Source organism: Crassostrea angulata, chromosome 7 (assembly GCF_025612915.1).
Source record: "Crassostrea angulata isolate pt1a10 chromosome 7, ASM2561291v2, whole genome shotgun sequence".
Lineage (NCBI taxonomy): Eukaryota > Metazoa > Mollusca > Bivalvia > Ostreida > Ostreidae > Magallana > Magallana angulata.
The window spans coordinates 4,738,246-4,758,443 of NC_069117.1; the positions used below are offsets into that span (position 1 = coordinate 4,738,246).

Genomic DNA, 20,198 nt, shown 5'->3' on the forward strand with positions numbered 1-20,198 from the left:
TTAAATTTTCTGTAAATCATATTTTTGTTGAAAAAGCTACTAAGCGAACTTAACCATCAAAATGTCAACATTTCTTGAACTGGCTTGTTTCTGCCCAAAGCTGACCAAAACCGTTGTCAAAAGATAAAAAAAGAAGAAGCAATAACTAGGAGGTTTTACGTGTTGTTTTTTGAATCTCAATGTACAAGATGACCGCACACTCCCTTTGAATTATTGTCTTTCGATACAAAAGGGACGCTATATATAACTTTTAACAAATATATTTATCAGTTTCAGATTTATTAACGATCGAGGTTTGAAGTTAAACGCATATCAAAGATTGGGCACGTGGGTTTTCCGTACATTCCGGCTTCCTCCCACAATGAATGAATATAGCTGAAGTTAGCTGACAGAATCACAAATCAATGAAATATAAAGTAAGTATAATAAACTGACAATAAGTAAAACACACAAGATAACTCAATGTAACGTTGAATTAATGAAAAAAAAACCTCACAAAAATTGATTGTATAATATACTATCGATTTAATTGAATCTCTCGTATGGTCTCTCATCATAGTGAATTAATACACAAGAGAATCGGCAGTCTGTCTGTGGGCCTACGTCATAAGACGGGTGCATGCTCGATTTTAATGACCTATTATTTTATTGGTCTCTTTGAAACTGACCACACTATTTATAGTATTGTTATTTCAAACAATCGTATTAAACAATAAAACAATAGAAGTATAATGTGAGCACTGTCCCTCCGTACATCAAAAGACCGGGGTCTGAGAATGGCGACAGGTGTGGTAGGCGCTTTATGGAGGGGACACGACCAGTGCCACATAAATACCCGGATCTGTCTATTACAGGTAAGTCATACTTGTCCAACATGATCGCTATCACCCTCATCTCTGTGATTGCCGCGGCAAGTAAGTCATACATTTAGGTGTTAACAAATCCGTCGTCAGATGGACAAAAATGTCTGATTTTTAAAAATTTGTTTTACGTTTTCATTTTGACCGTTTTCGTAAAATTTAAGTTTCAAAATATATTTAAGAAATGAACTTGATGTCTACTAAAGTTATACGAGTATAACCAGATTGGGGCAGTTTACGTTTTAAGGAATGAATTCAATATCAATCCAAGTTATCCTCGTATAACCTGGGTTGGAGCGCTAGCAATTTACGCTTTTTTATAATTCGCGGTTTATAATATAATTTATTTTTTTTATGTACAATTGAGTGTTTTTTATTTTTCAAAAATGGTATTAATTTGTTCAAAATTCAAAGGTAACGTCAAGCGAATAGTTCGTCTTTGAGGTTTGTGCATTGTGACGTGCAAACCAGGTTATACAAATTTAACTAAATTTTTCTATCCAATCAAATGCAGCTTTATTACCAGAATTAAATGATTTAAAAATAATAAATAAATAAATACTAGTAAATAAACAAAATTCTGTGAATTGATCGTAAACTTCATTCTAGGTGCCACCAAGTATTTGGATCCCACCCACGTGCGAATTGTGGGCGGGGCCGAGGCGAGTGAGAATGAATGGCCGTGGCAGGTGTCGCTGCAGGCCCAGCCCTACTCCTTCTTCCCCTGGTCCCACTTCTGTGGGGGGTCCCTGATAGCGCCCAACTACGTCCTCACCGCCGCTCACTGCGTGGACGGACAGAGGTAAGAAGGTTCCAAATATATCACACTATGGTATAACATAACATTTTTTTTGTGAAACAGGAGAAAATTTGTACCTATTTTTTATTTGCGTCAGTCATTTTTTGCGATTTAAAAAAGAATTTATCACCGCAAAAATTACCGAATACACGGTATTCTCTGTAGAAAAGTGGATGAAGGCTTTTCCTGTTCACTTCTCTAAAGAGAATTAGTCAAATATTGAGCATGTGTTAGAAATCTGAGTGACTTAGAATGTTGACAGATTTGGTCTTTATAGATAAAAGTATGATTTGCAACACTACTTTGTTTTGTGTACATGTATTTTTTTGTACAATGATCCAATGTATGGAATAAATTTTTCGATAACGTTTACAATTTTCATAATTTAAGTTACAGTATTCCATATATCGTATTATTGTTACATAAATGGAAGAACCTCTCAGCCGGGTTGTGATTTACTAAAGGTCCAATCATCAATAAATTCAAATTAATAATTCAAAAGATACAGCAAATTTATATATACAGATGATGTTTTTATTGTATTTTATTTTGGTATATTTTATTCCATTTTTGAGTGTTAATGCATTGCTTCGCGAGAAAAAGATATGAAAAATTAAAATGCGCGTCAAAGATGAGTTGATTATAGAAACACAAGTGTTTGAATTTTTATGTAAGTAACGATTGTCACGTCTGTTCCAGCAAAATAAATCGCTGTCTGGTCCGTATCGATTTTTTATCCACAAAAATCCAGAATTCTTATGTTTGATTTAAACATAAAGTTGTTTCGTCCAAAATAACGCTCCACCAAATAATGAAGATCCAATGAAATTTGTAAAAAAAAAAAAAAAAAAAGATGGTTTTTTGCATATTATTTTTTTTGCCAGAAAACACCGTATAAAATCACTCATTTCGTTATTTTAATAGAATAACAGATTATATCTTTTTTTCATTTATAAAACATCATTTTCCAATCTTTATTTGGTTACAATACATGTTAAGTTGTACAAAACCTACATCGCAAAAATTGTAAGCACTGCTTGGTGATATCGCCAACCGCTCGCGGTATTGGTGTTTGATGTTCCAGCACGCACATTGATGGCACAAATAGAATATCATCAATTTATTGTGAAAATGGATCGTAATTTATAATAGTAATTCAATTTTTCAACCAAGGTTATGGAAAATGTTTTTAAAAGTCCGTGCTCTAATTCTAGCGATTAATTCAATTGTAACATTTTTCGCCTTTGTTGTTAGGATCTTTGATATTTTTTCATAAATACTCGAATTTCAATCACTCTTTTAATGATTCCAATACTAAATGCCAGACTGTCAAATTGCATTAAAAAGATAAAATCTTTTTGCTGATAGAAATCCCACATAGTTTTAGCTTCTCTTTATTATACTTAAAGTGAGCGACAGCCGCTTGAAGCCATTGATGATAGAGAGTAAATTTTAAATAAAATTGAACAAATCTAAAGCACTACAATGGTTTATCTTGATAAAATTAAGTAGGATTTTTTCTAAACGAGGAAAATAATAAATACATGTATAAAATACGCGCGTTGAATGGTTTAAGATTTGATAATAGGTAACAATTGTTTAAACCGCTGAAAATATTGAAATAGAACATTCATTGTGAAATAATGTAGGGTACACACACTTGAAATAGATTAAATTTCAATGAACTTGGAAGGATCTACGTTTGAAATTCGACCAAAATATTGAAATCAAAATATACGTAGAATATTTACACGTCCTCATTCACACTTTCTTTTATCTAAACAATGCATGATTTTTTTTTCATTTACCAAATAAAACGTTGTTTTACATTGTCTAAAATGCGACATTGATTTATATTGTACAAAAACAGCGTTGTTTGACATTGTTTTAATAATGTGGCCTATTTTGACATTGTCGAAGAAATGCAACGTAGTTTGACATTGTCTGGTAATGCAGCATTGTTTTACAGTGTCTCCGTAACGCACCATATTTTCAGATTGTCTTAGTAATTCAGCTTTATTTCATATTGTCTAGGTATTGCAGCATTGTTTTACATTGTTTAAGTAATGCATCGTAGTTAAAGCAATGCAGCATTGTTTTACATTGTCTAAGTAATGCAGCATTGTTTTACATTGTTTAAGTAATGCATCGTAGTTAAAGCAATGCAGCATTGTTTTACATTGTCTAAGTAATGCAGCATTGTTTTACATTGTTTAAGTAATGCATCATAGTTTAAGCAATGCAGCATTGTTTTACATTGTCTAAGTAATGCAGCATTGTTTTACATTGTTTAAGTAATGCATCGTAGTTTAAGCAATGCAGCATTGTTTTACATTGTCTAAGTAATGCAGCATTGTTTTACATTGTTTAAGTAATGCATCGTAGTTTAAGCAATGCAGCATTGTTTTACATTGTCTAAGTAATGCAGCATTTTTTTTTACATTGTTTAAGTAATGCATCGTAGTTTAAGCAATGCAGCATTGTTTTACATTGTCTAAGTAATGCAGCATTTTTTTTACATTTTTACATTGTTTAAGTAATGCATCGTAGTTTAAGCAATGCAGCATTGTTTTACATTGTCTAAGTAATGCAGCATTTTTTTTACATTGTTTAAGTAATGCATCGTAGTTTAAGCAATGCAGCATTGTTTTACACTGTCTTAGTAATGCAGCATTTTTTTTTACATTGTTTAAGTAATGCAGCATTGTTTTACACTGTCTTGAATGCAGCATTGTTCAACGGACAGTACAACCTCACGATTCTGTTGTACGTAGGAAATCAGTGGCAGATTTATGTACCATTTGGACTTTCCCTACAGCAGCAACAAACTAAAATCTAGTTTAAATTGTTTAACAATATTATCATTGAGTGTTCAACTAAATGATGTATAGATGTAGGTTAAATCAATTATGATTTGTGATCTTATATACAGTTACTGACGCGAAGCTTCACATAATTAGGCTATTATGAAGACGTTCTATTCGAACAAAATTTAAAATGCTGAACGAATTAACTATATTAATTATAAATGCGAAATATTGAGTCTGGAGATTTAAATAAAAATCTGCAGTGAAAATACAGTACCGTACTCTAGATCCAAAGCTGAAAATTAGAGTGAGTCTAGAGTATAAGATACTTTTGGTTCTTTATAAAAGTTTACAGTGATAAAGTATTTTGAGGCTATATATACAGTTATAACTCATCTTCCCATTTTCGTTAAACTTTGAAAGTGAAAGATCATGTTTTATAATAAAGATAAACACTCTTAGAGTAAAAGTTTTAAATTCATATCAAACGATTGATTGAGAGTGGCCATGATACGTTGCAAATAGCACTATTGAAGGCATATCTAAGAATAAATGAATACAACCAAACCCCTATCAATCCAAAAGACCGGTATCCTTAAACAAGAAATAACAAGATCACAAACTCATCATTGTAAAGTATTGCTGCAGCGTTCGATTGCGAACCCGTCAACTTCAGGTTTATATCATGTCAACTGGCGAGAGAAAGATCGCAGAACCAAATTATTTTTTAAGGAACGATCGCCCACTTTTTTTGTCTTAGCATAGAAGTCATCAATCTCTGTATGCCTACGGTTGGGTAGAAGTGAGTAGAGTTCCCCGAGGATAAGGTCAGTCCGTGCAGAGTGGCGTGTTAAAGTACAAGCAAAAACCAAAAATTAAAACGAATAAGAATGCACCAGAGCCCCTATAATACTAGAGCTGATCTCTTAAATAGAGGACCGAGAAAAAGATAGGCAATCTTCATAGTTTGTGATTTATTCCATATTGTTCATTGCACTAAAAAATTTTAATCTGTAAATTTAAACGAATACAGACACAGAGCACCACCAGGAACAGTTTTTTCCGGATTTTTATGCGTAAAAACTAATTCTTAGACTTTGCTTCCATGTGAACCTTGTAACGATATTTTGTATTTGATTTTGCTTACATGTTTACCATGTAATGGTATTTTTTGTATTTGGACAGAGCCAGAAATATCCGCGCCGTGGCAGGCTTACACCGTCAGTCCGACACCACCACCTCGCAGGCCCTGGCTGTCAACAGAATCATCATGGTCAGTGTCACCAGATTAACTAACAACAACATACTCTCAGACACATGTGTCTTTGATAAAAATTCTTTTACTAACAAATCTCTGCGATCATACCTTTGATCAAGCTTCAAACAGCGAAATAGGAAAACAATCATTTTCTGAAGAAAAAAAATACACAAAATGACCTCAGAGTCGATGTCACAAAGATGTCAAGGTCATTTTGAATAATTGACAATTTGACTTACCGATACTTTTAGCACCCAGACTACAATGGTAACGGAGCTGGATTCCCTAACGATATTGCCCTGCTTGAACTGTCTGGAGAGGTTACCTCCAACAGAGCCGAGATTATTGGCCTCGCCCGAGGAACCAGCAGCTTTATTGGCAACCCCGACTGCTGGATTACAGGGTGGGGAAAGACATCAGGTCAGTCTAGAATAGAACTTAAATCAACCAATTCAACCGGTACATATACATGTAATAAAAATTCTACAAGGAACATGATGAACGTGGAAAAACAATCAAAACCGGTAAGTACACTAGAGACGAATAATATTTGTTGAGGATTTTCTTTTGTGTCCATTCGTATCTGGGACAGGATCATTTAAAAGTGGACCGTCCTTCAGTTAAAACAATGAAGGTTCCATGATTGTCATTATCAGTTTTGCATTGTCTTACAACAAAAAATGTAGCTCAACACTTAATTTCCGTAGCCTAAGTCGATAAACTGAAGGGACGAGCTTTGTATTATCCTTGTCTGCCTTTTTAATATTGACAGACTGATTCTGGTCTGACAGCGGTCTACCTTATCCATACATTTGAATTAAATGTTTGCAGGTCTACCCTAAAACCAATGCTTCATGTTTCACCCATCAACAGTGTACACTCTTTAGAACCTGTTGAGAGTCTCATGTTAATAATGATTACTTTAATTATGTAATCAGCAAACAGCGGTACAGCTGAGGTACTAATGGAGGCCCAAATGGATGTCATTGACAACGGAAACTGTGCCGACCAATGGAGAGCGGTTTCCGGTGCATCCATATTTGACACGCACATCTGCATAGAAGCAGAGGGCAGATCAGCTTGTAATGTGAGTTTTTTGCAATCAACAACCATTTTCTATTATGATGAAACATTTCTATTTGTCCAAGACTGTAGCAAAATACTGATGTTGCTGTGATTGCTTTTAAACAATATGTCATCTCATGTTTAATTTTTATACATAGGGGGATTCCGGAGGACCCCTGGTTTGTAAGGATAACGGAGCTTACGTTTTGGCGGGAGCTACGTCATGGGGAATCACCACGTGTGAAGGATTCCCCAGCGTTTACGTACGAGTCAGCAAATACCTTGACTGGATCAACGCCAATATGGCCTAAACGTTATTCATTCTTGTAACCAATCTCAATTAAAATATATTATAAACAACAAGATATGGTTGTTTCTTACCTATTATTAAGTCACAGTTACGGGAAGTGCTATAGTGTGAAGCAACATTTCTGGGTTTTCTACAATTAAGTTTGGGTTGCGATTCCTTTAAACCAGCAATTTATCAAAACACACAAAATAATTTTCTGGTTTAATTGCTTATTATGGAAGTTAAACAGAAATACTGAATATAAATTAAATAAGTTTATTTTGCATTAGTGAGAGGATATAAAAGTATTTGGTGGTAATGCTACAATAGCAACAGATTACGTCTGTATTACTTGTTATAGCCACACGTTTAACCTGCTTTGTCATAAGCACACGTCTAGCCTACTTTGTCATAAGCGCATGCCTAACCTACTTTTATAACAGGACCAATCCCCGCGGGGTACATAAACCGACGCCTACTGTCCTTACATGGTCTTGTTTGCTCTAGAGTCCCACAAAAAGAAAATACTTATTTAGAAATTGAATACACGTCAAAAATACTTGCGCAAGGTCCATTCTTGTTTTTATACCCAGGGTTTGTTATGAATGAGGGGACTGATGTCATCAATTTGGTTTCAGGAAGCAATTTCAAGTAGATGATACTTTTAGAATATCTATACCGTTATCAGCTATAGAGATCAATAGTCTTTTCAAATCGTCGAGATTTTTATTTGTATGAAAGTGTTTACAGTTTAATGATCTTTAATAACAGATAGCCAAAATGGAATAGGTTGCGAATCTTTACGCCTTTAGAAGACCGAACCGCATTTAGAACAAAGAATCTATAACGGCAGAAAATTACATCACGGGGAGAATAGTCCATTCTTATTTCTCAAAGATGGACTAAATTGCATCTTAATGTTTGATATCGCTCCCGCCGGACTAAATCTGTAACCCGGACCTATTTGATTTGATATCTGCCTTGTACTTCATATATTAATCATCATGCTCTCCCAAAAGTGGGTTCACTGACAAAAATAAACACGCGGAGTGGTTGGACATTGAGTTAAACATTGGTCATTGATTTGGCGAATGGCTTTGAGTACGAAATCAAATCTGTTTTGAAATCATTCCACCATGTTCCCAACAAAAGTGTTCCTCTGAGGTAAATAGCCATTCCAGTGAGCAAATATTTCAAATGAGTGTCATAGAACGTGTCCGTTGATCCCCGGGCAGATTGACTTTCAAAAGATCGCCCCATACTCCCTGCACTTAGTTTCACACAATTTAAGCCAAAAAAGCGTTGACTTAATTGATAAATTAGATAGCACTCGCAATGTTTTGTACAGTAGTCGTTATACAAATTTCAAAGTAAATTCATTTGTCTCGAAACCAATAAATTCCATTAGCAGGACATTGATTTGTGCGACATTAACTCGCGCAATACCAACCAACAAGTTAATCATTGTTTATGAGCGTAATTTCTCGTGCGTTTATTTTCTTTGCTACATAATCCTGGAAATATGTTTCACAACTTTACACGTTTGTTTGCAAACGGTATTCACCATTTGTATTTCGTTTAAGGACATCAAATGGACCAAGTATATCGAACAATAGATTGTTTGTAATGGTCGGAAGTTGTGTAGGAATACAACGCGTGATCAGTCGATAGGAAACTAATCCGCGAGTAGCTATTTAATAAAGAAGCGGCGCTATAATATCCATTCAAAAATATTAATGCATATAATTTGAAACACGTTTACAAGTCGAAGGTAAGTTAAAAGTAATCTGATTTTGATTTTTTTGCTATTTGTTTGTAATCTTTACTTTTTGCATTTTTCTGTTTCATTTCATGGCACTGTAAAAAAAAAAAATGAAAAAAAGAACTTCAATAAAAATGATAAAGATGTATTAAAGGTATCGCTGATTTCCCAATAGGACGTGAGGGTTGAGGATTACTCTTAAATTCAATAAAGTTCGGCGATCGTGAATGACAAGTCTATAAAGCGCCGCTGTCGTGGTGATTTCTTCCAGGAAGCGCGTTTTCGTAAATCTCCTGAAAATTCAGGATAAGATTCTGATAAAATTTAATTTAGATACGATCGAATTGATTAACAAATAACAAGGCTATTGATGTTATTTATTTTTGCAATTATATATAAACCTTTGTAATTTTACTTCATAAAATTAATCTCTTTTTTACTTAGAATATAGAATTTAAACTAAAGTTACAACAAACACCCATAAGGTCTACCGTAACTTTCAAATACTCCATTTTTTGGCCATAAACTAATATTAAGTTAAGAAAAAAAGCAAAATTTTTTAGCTTTAAATTTAAACTTTTTTTTCTACATCTATATACATATCTCTTCTTGAAAAGGAGGTACATATAGACTCAAAATGGCACTGACCATCCGGCCCTCTTTATTGAAATGCTTGGTTATTTTTTTTACTCTCTATTACTAATATTCAATTGTCTATTACTATCTTACTTTTTTCAGACTTTTGCGATAACTTGTGTACTTGAAAATATTAATGTAATCCTAGTCCACGTGCCCTTTAAATATAACGAATAACGATTTTAATTAATTGATGAAAATATACATATTCAAGGATTATTGTTGTTGTACATACCGTTTAAGGTGAATATCATAAAAATCGAAAATATTGTTCACATTGACATTGATTATTCACAGTTTTTTAAAATATAATATGCATTCATTCAAAACTGTACAGATCAAATTCATGAGATTGCGCGGACTTGAAAGATGATTCACACCATGCAATTGTATTAAGGTATTTTGCATGTCAAAAAATATACGTAGAAAGAAAATATTAAATCATAATCCTTTATTTTTTGTGATGAGTCTTTCTTAACAAACTGTTCTACAAGAGATTAAAGAATCAAATAAAACCATAAAAACACGTGTCCTGATGACCCTAATGTCTGCCACAGCGTACCTGTTATTCATCAGATATATGTGCAATCATATCTCTTTGTATTCATTCTACAAAATGTGAGTGTTCATACTCAGTGCAGCAATTCTGTCAATTCTCTGATTTTATTGTCAATGGAATATGTTCAATTCAATACCGTTTATTACTAATTAATCGACACTGAAAGTCATTTTAGCACGTCGATGACTTTCTTTCAAGACTTTGTTAAACAAAGTCATGTACTTGGATAAAGACAAAATACAGTTTGCACTGGGATCGGAAATAATAAAATGATAATTTGGACAATTGATAGAGATTAGAATATAAACCAAACTCAACATCCGTCGATCCCCGGAAGTAGCGTAGACTTGCGTCACTATGCTGCTAGACACAGTTCTAATCATTGTACAGAGCGACTGCAAAATAGGTAGCTAAACCTTTCATGAAAAAAAAATCAAACTAACCAAATTTAATTATTGCACATTGCGCATGACTTCGCGCAGCTTTCTTGTTTTTGTGTACTGTGTGGTATGCCTGTAGTAACATCGTTTATGAATACGTATATGATATAAAGTATAAAATAAAACTATATGGGCTGACACAATTTTGAACAGGAAACTTGTTTTGGTAATCTAACTCGTTTTACAAAACGATTCAGCGTTGCTCAGACCGAACACCACACACGGCTTTCGCTGGTATGTAATCATTTCAATTTTAAGTTAAGGACGGACACCACATACATTGGCACATTATATCTTGGCTATTGTAGAGTTCACTTGATCTCTTTTACAATTCATAAAAGAACAAAATCGCGCTTTGAATTTACAACTCCGGTAATAAATTCGGAGAGAAATAAATAATTAATGCGATAGTTTAGCTCCAAGACTGTCCATTAAATAGATCAGATGGTGGCTTTGCTTTTATTTTTCACCAATCTTTGATAAAATGCGCGAACTTTCATAATCATACAATATGGTCCTTTTTAAAATCAGGATTGTAAATAAATATATAGAATTTTTGTAGATAAAAATGTTGTGTCATATTTAAAGGTTATGAATTAGACTTACTCGTTACTAAAATTGCCGCGTTAGATTATCATGAGCAAGATTTGTTTTATACGGTTAGCGAAAAAACATTATGCTAGCAATTTGCAAAGTTGTTGTAGGAGAATTATCTGCACAATATAAAACATATCTTTTTAATGGTGAATAATGAGTTGTTGTGTTTCTTTTACAATCTCTAGTGAAAATAGCATTAAATCTGTTGTTTATGACCATTAGGAGCCGGACTATGCAAATTTACAGGAATTCCATGAAAAAATAATCGAGTAATTTCCGCTTATTAATCGGACGCATGAGCTACGGGATGGTTAGCGGGAGAATGCAAGATAGTTCTTACGCTGCGGAGAATGGGCAGCAAGGCGAGACGATGATTTGGCTGACAGAAGCCGGTCCCGGTAAAACCGGGAAATTGCCGTCGAATTCTGTTACCACCCTAAGAAAATGAGCGACAATTGACACCAAGGTCACCGGAAAAAGGATAATCTTGTTGATTGGCGAAGCATCCGCGCCTTTAAATGTAACACTTTCTTAGAAATTAAGAGATTACAGAATCAAATTGACCAGGGTTAGATGTTCTTTTACATCCGCTGGTAAAAGAAATAATGGTGCAGTCAATTAGATTGCTTTAATACATGTTATTTTTATTTGACTATGTATTCAGATACATTAAGAGATTTAACAAAATGGAAATTTCCAATGGTTTCAAGAAGCTTCCATATTAAAATCGTAATAGAAAGGGAAAATCTTTGCAATCAGAACACAATTTTAAACACCCCAAAGCAATGGTACTTTTCCGGCAAAAAATTCTTTTATGTAAAACAAAATTCGGTTTGATTAAATTCACCCCTCAACACATAGGCACTAATGTTCGTACCTGCTCCAGACGAGGTTGACAGTACGGTGTGTTTGCAAAACTGAAGAATAATTACTGCATAGAGATAACCGTGAAATTGTTTTAAAGAAACCTTCAATTTTTCCCCATTTGTTTCAATGTCAATTCAAAATGTATGAAGTAGTACATTTTGTGATTAGGAAAGCTACTTCATGTAGATATAATGCATTCATTATCCATTATAATATCGAAAAAGTACCCATAAAGTGTTTTCTACCTTAATCTTTTGTTTGGTCTTAAAGAAACAATAAAATATTTTATTGATATGAAGTATTAACAGGCCATTTTGTGATTGAGGAAGCGCATCAGTTAAAGTGATGAGTACTGCTAATTGTAGTGTAAATTGTCAATGTGTAAAGAAAATCGTTAAATGGAGCCAGTTGCAAATGAAGGACAAACGAATCTATCTATCAATGATAAAACCAAAGAAAACATGACGAGACATTAGTGTTCCCACTTTATCATAAGCTTCCAGTTCTTCTTGTTCCGCCTTCAAACTCCGACTCCATGTTATCACAGGAGGAGCTCCTTCCGTGACAGGCAGTTGGCTATTTTGTCTTCTGTAATTTTCTCATTGCATCAGATCTGATATAAAAATTTGAATAGTGTGTGTGATATCGCGATGTAGAAAGTTGTCTGTCAATAAATCTTGGTGTTGGCCACTTAAACCAATCGATCGAAACGAAAGTGGTGCAGAGAATTGCATAGGCAAAACGCTGAGGAGAAAAATAGTGTCCGAATAGTGTTACTTACCCGAGGAGTTCTAATCTCAATGTGAAGACTATTAATTCGAAACAGGTACGTTGAATTAGAAGAAAAAAAAATGACAACGGAATTCATTATAAGCATATCAGATAAAATTCACAGATTTTTATAAAGTAGATAGTAGTCACCAATCTTAAAAAAAAATGTATTAAAAAGTTCGATTTCTGTTAATTTATAATAAAAATGTGTCGTCACAAAAATAATATAAAATACAACATGAGGATTATACAATAATAATAGATCGTTTATATCCGTATAAGAATTGCTCATACGTCTATGAAAAGTATTCTTTGCAGTTAACAATGAGAACTTGTTCAAATGGTTTCAGACTATTGGAGAACGTTAACAATTTTCGCATTTCAAATTTTTTAATCTTTTTAATATTTTAATATAATATTACTATTGAACAAATTAAGGTCTAATAAAAAAAGATTGTCTGTGCAAATTCCTATTATTTAATTGAATTGAAACTCGGAGCCAGAGCAATCCATGTTACCCCCTCCCGCCCTTGTCTCTAGAATTGACCGCCGTTATGGCTAGTGTGCGGATTATGAATGGATATAAGCCGTATAACGCAATGGCAATGCGGTGTTTTATCAGCATATCTTTTGTATATGGCTTTGTCTTGGCATCCCAGATGTAGATTTCCGCCAAAAATGAAGGTTTTTCGTGATTAGGTACTTTTTGGTACGTAATGATAAAATGATGTATGACACGTGGTATGAAGATTTGTGCTTAAATCACTAACAACGCAGCTGATCTCTCTCATTAATGAGATGAATTCATCCACTGCGTGCCTTAAACCTTTCCAAATGACGAGTCCGAATAATCACTTAAAGTTTTGCTCATTGTTTTTGCCCGTTACAGAATTCCAATATCATATGATTAATATAATCACTTCTTTTTTATTTGAAAATAATAAAAATCGTCATCTAAATTCATTTACTCCTTACAAAATTTGGTATATACCCGGTATGGAGTGACATTGTAAATTTATTTTTGTAAATATCTAAGTGAATGTATGTAAAAAATGTAGAATATGACAACTAGGATATGATAACGCGGAACATCTACATTTTAAAAAAGAAGCACATACAAACACGTGTAATGGCATGAAAATAAAATACTCCTATAGTGATCTTGTCCCATGATATATATATATATATATATATATATACACACATTTTTTTTTCTTTTTTCTTTTTTTTTTGTCTTTTTTTCTTTTAAAAAGAGTAGAATGTTTCTTTTTGCAAAAAACCTATTAAGGTCATGATGATATACCACAAAAATGGATGCCTCCAAACTATATCTCAGCCACATTGGCATAATTTCTGTCATGCAGTTAGTGAAAAAAAAGTTTCAGCTGAATAGAGTGCGTGCTGATCAATGCAACTGTTTATTGAACAAAAGCCATGGCGAATAAAGTGTACGCGATTCTGTTAAATAAATATGGGTAAAAAATAACTATCTGATGTCCCTAATTCACTGACGTCTTAGAAGCGGTAGTGGTTAGAAACAAATAAATACTGGCTAGGATCCAAAAAAAGTTGTTTAAAAGTCCGAAAGATTAGTGAATGATCATGCAAAGAAATTTCCATGCTCTAGGAAAATAATATGTATTTATGTTATATTACTTGAATTTGTTTCGCTAATACTCTTGTGAAGATACATGTATACTATATTTCAAGCTTGTTGCATTTTATTACTTCATATGAAATTATCGAGGTCATGTGGTTTGATAGATTTAAACGGTTGTGTCAGTGCTTTTTGTCAACGTAAACTATTATCTTTATTAGTTAAAAAAATCATGAATTGTAGAGGAAAGTTTTCTTATTTCATGATTATTTCACATCAAAATATAATTGAATAGATGATCCAAATTACTGAATTTCTATTATTTATAACATTGCTTACTTGAAAAAAGTTTTCGATAACTTTTCTATAAATTCTTCTTCACTGAACGACAAATGTTTTGGCCGTCATGTACATACAAATGTCAGTGAACAGTTTCAGTAAGCCATCAACAAATTCAGTAAGTGTCGACATGTCCAGTACGTTGTCAACAGTTTCAGTTTGTTGTCAACAGTTTCAGTAAGTTGGGTAACAGTTTCAGTATGTTGTCAACAGTTTCAGTAAGTTGGGTAACAGTTTCAGTAAGTTATCTACAGTTTCAGTAAGTTATTAACAGTTTCAGTAATTTATCAACAGTTTCAGTATGTTGTCAACAGTTTCAGTTTGTTGTCAACAGTTTCAGTTTGTTGTCAACAGTTTCAGTTTGTTGTCAACAGTTTCAGTTTGTTGTCAACAGTTTCAGTAAGTTGGGTAACAGTTTCAGTAAGTTATCAACAGTTTCAGTAAGTTGGGTAACAGTTTCAGTAAGTTATCTACAGTTTCAGTAAGTTATTAACAGTTTCAGTAATTTATCAACAGTTTCAGTATGTTGTCAACAGTTTCAGTAATTTATCAACAGTTTCAGTACGTTGTCAACAGTTTCAGTAAGTTATCAACAGTTTCAGTAAGTTGGGTAACAGTTTCAGTAAGTTAACTACAGTTTCAGTAAGTTATTAACAGTTTTAGTAAGTTGTCAACAGCTTCAATAAGTTGTCTACAGTTTCAGTAAGTTGTCTACAGTTTCAGTAAGTTGTCTACAGTTTCAGTAAGCAGTTGGGATCAGACCGTTGGCTGTCGTACAAATTGAATTACAGAATAGTGTGCATGATCCAATCTCCTTTTATGATGTCCTCTTTTATCTTTGAATTGGTAGTAAGAAATCTTTGCAAGAAGATAGTAGCAAGTTTTAAAATTTAATTGCTGTAGAACACCAATGAAACCGAGAACTAGTCTAGATATGATGATTAAAACTAGAATAAACAATATATCAATGTAAATATTATAACAGAGAACGAATTATTTGACATCATGACACACTGCTTATTTCCATATTTATATATCAAAACTTAGGCCCTTTTCTAAAATCAATTCTTATAATAGGTAGACCATTCATCTTGTTTCACCTACAGTGAAATGGTTTTGGGGAATAACGCCAAGTACCTGTCATTTAGACAAACGTTAAGGTGGAGTGATCCTCTGATAAGAGAGACAACTTCTGTAAAAAATAATCTCACTTGTTTCTGTTTTCTCACAATTATTACAGCATGGGGCCACAAGGGGGACCGGGGTTTGGTGGTGGTGGTGGTGGTTGGGGGGGGGGGGGGTGATGGACCCCATTTTAGTTTGGAAAGCAATATTTATTTGAAATGAATTTTGAACGAAAATTATAGAAAACCATTAAGAGAGAAAAGCTGTCAATGTGACAGCAAACTAGGTTTTCTTTTGTGGGAACAGTATATCCATAATTCATTTGTCGACGTGAATTGATAAATACTAGCTATTCAGAAAAAGGGATTCCATCCTAAGTGAATCGCATTTAAATTATAAAGTTGTTGATTGGAATAAATGCTTTTAAATCTCTCTGATTTGTTTTCTCTGCGGCAGATTCCGCAGAAGATAATACCGTCCACGAGAGAGGCCGCTCAATCTGTATCACTCCGAGCCGCGGAACACGAGCCCGATGCAGATTAATTGAGACTATTTCCATTTACTATCTCGATTAAATAAGACACCATATAAAACATACCCAGCGCTTCCATTAAAATATTGACTCTTCTTACTTCAGATAAACAACTTGTGAACAGTTGGTCTGGTCCCCATTTACCTCGTCCTTCCATCCATCTAACTGAGGTCATTACCGCCCTTTGTGGGATAACATCGGTTCGGGCCAGTGATGCGTGACCTTAATAGATCCCTAACGAGTTCCCAGTCCGGCCGTATTGATCCCCTACTAATGGCTCAAAACATAAACCTCCCCAGCTATCGCCTTACGCTACAAATACAAATTAACGTCTTATGTTAAAAGTCGCTCTACAGTATTAATAACAACACGATGAAAACTCACTTAGTGTACATATCAAACGAATACAAAAATTGACTGGTTTCCTACTTGATTAGGTTGTATAATTTTTGAACTAGCGTAACTATGGTAGCAGTTTCTTAATGTAAAGGAATTTAATAAAATAACACAGTCTTTAAGATACAGAATCATTTACTGTATTTACTTGCAGCAAAACTGAAAATATCAAAAGAGCCATAGTTTTGCAGGAATGTATTTGCAGAAGCTCAAGCATTGGTCGTATAAAATAGTCTGCTATAACTATTGCCTAATAAAAATTGCCTCGCACATGCCATTTTTCTGAAACGGTTGTTATTTTGTAAAAAAATAATTTAATTGTGGCCAGTCATTTATCAAAATGTGACGTTTCTTTTTCTCTCCCTTTCCAGATGCTGATATTAGTTTTCCTCGGGATGTTCTGCCTCTCCGCAGCTGACAAGGAGAACCCGATTCCTGTAAGTGACACGGGGGAGGGCACGCGCTGTGACGCGGACCTAAACATCGCGCAGACGTGCATCGCCTGCTCTAGACTTCCTCAAATTATTGCTGTAAAATTAACAGACTGTTGCAGTGAGGACAAAGCTTTTCAATTTTGTCAAATCTGCACAAAGAATAGCGACGACTGTTTAAAGGAAGCGTTCAGTATCAACAATCTAGAGAAAGGGGTTGTTCTGGACGGCTACAGTGACGTCGAAGACGTTCCGCCGGAAGCTATTGCAGATAATGATATGAACAAGAGGTTCGGAACGCTGTCGATGGGAGGATCGAGCGGTTATCTCTACGGAAAGCGGGACCTCGATAAAAGATATGGACGGCTGGGTTTTGGAGGATCGCGGGGATTTATTTACGGAAAGCGCAGTGACGACAAGCGCTTCAGCCGTCTTGGAATTAGTGGATCAAGCGGGTACTTCTTTGGGAAAAGAGACATGGGTGTGGACAAGAGGTATAAAAGTTTGGGAATGGGAGGATCCACCGGCTTCTTCTACGGCAAGAGAAGCGATGACGAGAAGCGGTTTGGGACCCTTGGTCTCGGTGGATCCAGCGGTTACCTGTATGGAAAACGAGACAGCGACAAAGAAAAGCGCTTCTGGAGGCTAGGGATCAAAGGTTCCAATGGATATTTGTATGGAGGAAAGAGGAAGCGTTTCGGACAACTTGGAATGGATTCTTCCAGTGGGTACTTCTACGGCAAACGCTGAAGCTCGATCACGACATGCAATGACACGGTGTAATATTTATACGTTTTGAAATGATGTTAGATGTTTTCATCTTGACAATCAGACTTTTGTTGTTTCATGTGATGTATCTATGAGAAATTTCTTCGTAACGGTATTTGTATTGTTCATTTTATCAGTTTGTTTGTATTTGTTTCCAAGAGAAACTTTTAGTGTCGCAAATTCTTGTACTGTATTTTCTTATCAGGAATTTAAAAAATAAAGATCACAATGTTTATTTTCCCTTTGTGTGCTGGGATTAGATTTTCCTTCGGTGTAAAGCACAAATCGGAATTACCCACTTGCATGTTTACATGCTTCTTGTTTAAATTTTGTTTTATTTAAGAAACGAATTTAATAATAAAGGTGGCGACATTGCAAGAAATTAAATGTAATTTTTTTTCTGCAATGATTGCCACTTTCATTACCCGCATGAATCACCAAAACAAATGCATTTTATTGTTTACTGTAAACGAATTACATTTGGCTGTGTATTCTATTTAACAACATGGAAAATCTCATATTTATTGTTGTTTTTTTTTATACTTTGGCAACATTTTTGGCCAGTTTCAGTCAGAAACAAGCCAGTTCAAGATATGTTATCATTCTTATCCTCAAATGTACAAGATGGCCGCATATCCCCCTTAAAATGATGCCAAATTGAATATAGGTATCGGGATTACTTTTTCCATGATTTAATATCGAATGTCAAGAAATTGTTTAGTTTCTACATAATTCCTTGAAAGCCGTTAAGAACGGGAAACATTTTTACCAAATCAATTGAATCAACGAAGTCATAATAGTTCTAGCACCAAATAGACACTCTGGCATCGTTTAGCAGATTTACAAGATTTCAATCCTGAATATTAAGATGTCATCACAGTATATTATAATGATGTTAACAGAGAATATATGTATGTTGATATTACCACTACATTTAATAATGTTACCATTCCATATGAAAGATGTACCAATATTCATATCATGTGAAAATTGATCTTCAAGTTCAAGTTCAAGTTCAGTTTATTCGCTCAAACGAAATAATTTGGTACAAGAGGAACACATATATAATACACTCAAATACAAATCGTCAGAGGTACATACAAACAGGTACATTTTCATACAGGGAAAAAAATAATAAAAAGGACAGACTATAGAATAACTACTTATGTAAGATTTTGGTATAAAGGATCCTAATAGGAAAACAACTAAGAAAAGCAGACAGCATCAAAAATATTTGAAATAAATACACACAATTTTCTTAGCGATTTACAATTGCAATTAGTCATGAGTTCAGAAAACTTAAAATAATTTGGTCTTTTCCAATATTTTGTGTTAAGGTATTTTCCCCTTATTTCTTCTAGTGCCGAACATTCTAAAATATAATGAAATTCATCACCAACGAGACCTTTATTACACAAAAGACATAGCCTCTCATTCAAAGGAATGTTATACCATCTACCTGTCTCTACAGGAAAACGATGGTTTGATGTACGAAATTTAATGAATTTTTTTCTTAGTTTTACAGGTAAAACATCAAGATACTTCTCAAAGCCAAAATATGGTTTTAAAATTGTATACACCTGACCTCTGGAAGAACAATTTATATCATTGGACCATATTTGCATAAATTGGTCTTTTAATCTTTGGTTTACAGTAGCAGATAACCATTCTATATTGACAAAATTATGGTTCTGCCAGACATATTGTAGCCCGCACATGTTCAAAATTCTTTGGATACAATCAATCCATGGGCTTTTACAATCGCTATTAAAATGTTGTGAAATAAATATCTGTACACTGTATATATACAATTTTGTTCTCAAGGCTTATTAGCATTTTTCACCAGTATGTAATTATTCTTATATAAACATTAATATACAACGGGTAGCGCCCTGTTTCTCCATAACATTATATCATAAAATTCGGTGTTGTACTTCTTTTTTAAAAATTAAGTACCGTTTTCAGAAATTTCCGATGTACACGTTCAATAATATCTAGATTTTCAAAGCCCCAAATTTCGCAGCCGTACAATAAAACTGGTAAAACAACCTTATCAAACAAATCAAATTGACAATTTTTTGGTAAATTAAAATTTCTAATTTTTCTTATAACACCATGCATACATAGCCTTTTGAGCCTGTTCACACAAATGCTTTTTTGTTTTAATAAATGAACCAGTTCTTGACAGAACGATACCTAGATATTTGAATTCTTTAACATTTTCAATAACTTCTCCTTTATAATAAAAAAGCTTTTTCGATGTTTGACCTTTGGAGAATTTTACTAACATTAAGTTTCCA

General features: G+C 33.9%; 2 protein-coding genes across 3 annotated transcripts; both read left to right on the plus strand.

Annotated features, from left to right (window-relative positions):
- Positions 1 to 783: 783 nt before the first annotated feature.
- LOC128156286 (fibrinolytic enzyme, isozyme C-like) lies at positions 784 to 7,152 on the plus strand. The gene is made up of 6 exons (XM_052818356.1): positions 784 to 914; positions 1,470 to 1,662; positions 5,652 to 5,739; positions 5,976 to 6,144; positions 6,663 to 6,811; positions 6,948 to 7,152. Exons 1-6 carry the CDS (start codon positions 803 to 805, stop codon positions 7,098 to 7,100), a joined length of 864 nt encoding a protein of 287 aa, XP_052674316.1. The 5' UTR covers positions 784 to 802; the 3' UTR covers positions 7,101 to 7,152.
- Positions 7,153 to 8,648: 1,496 nt separating this feature from the next.
- Positions 8,649 to 18,133, plus strand: LOC128155751 (uncharacterized). Of its 2 annotated transcripts, none has more exons than XM_052817597.1 (2): positions 8,649 to 8,849; positions 17,071 to 18,133. In XM_052817597.1, exon 2 carries the CDS (start codon positions 17,071 to 17,073, stop codon positions 17,878 to 17,880), a length of 810 nt encoding a protein of 269 aa, XP_052673557.1. In that variant the 5' UTR covers positions 8,649 to 8,849; the 3' UTR covers positions 17,881 to 18,133. The 2 variants fall into 2 exon arrangements, with proteins under 2 accessions (XP_052673557.1, XP_052673558.1); XM_052817598.1 differs by lacking the exon at positions 8,649 to 8,849 and adding an exon at positions 12,440 to 12,765.
- Positions 18,134 to 20,198: the final 2,065 nt, after the last annotated feature.

Bases quoted from the DNA above. Each gene is read 5' to 3' on its own strand.
- LOC128155751 (XM_052817597.1), top strand. From the start codon at position 17,071: ATGCTGATATTAGTTTTCCTCGGGATGTTCTGCCTCTCCGCAGCTGAC.
- LOC128156286 (XM_052818356.1), top strand. From the start codon at position 803: ATGGAGGGGACACGACCAGTGCCACATAAATACCCGGATCTGTCTATT. The intron at 5,740-5,975 runs GTCAGTGTCACC...CGATACTTTTAG, and splicing joins CTGTCAACAGAATCATCATG to CACCCAGACTACAATGGTAA. The intron at 6,145-6,662 runs GTCAGTCTAGAA...TTATGTAATCAG, and splicing joins AGGGTGGGGAAAGACATCAG to CAAACAGCGGTACAGCTGAG.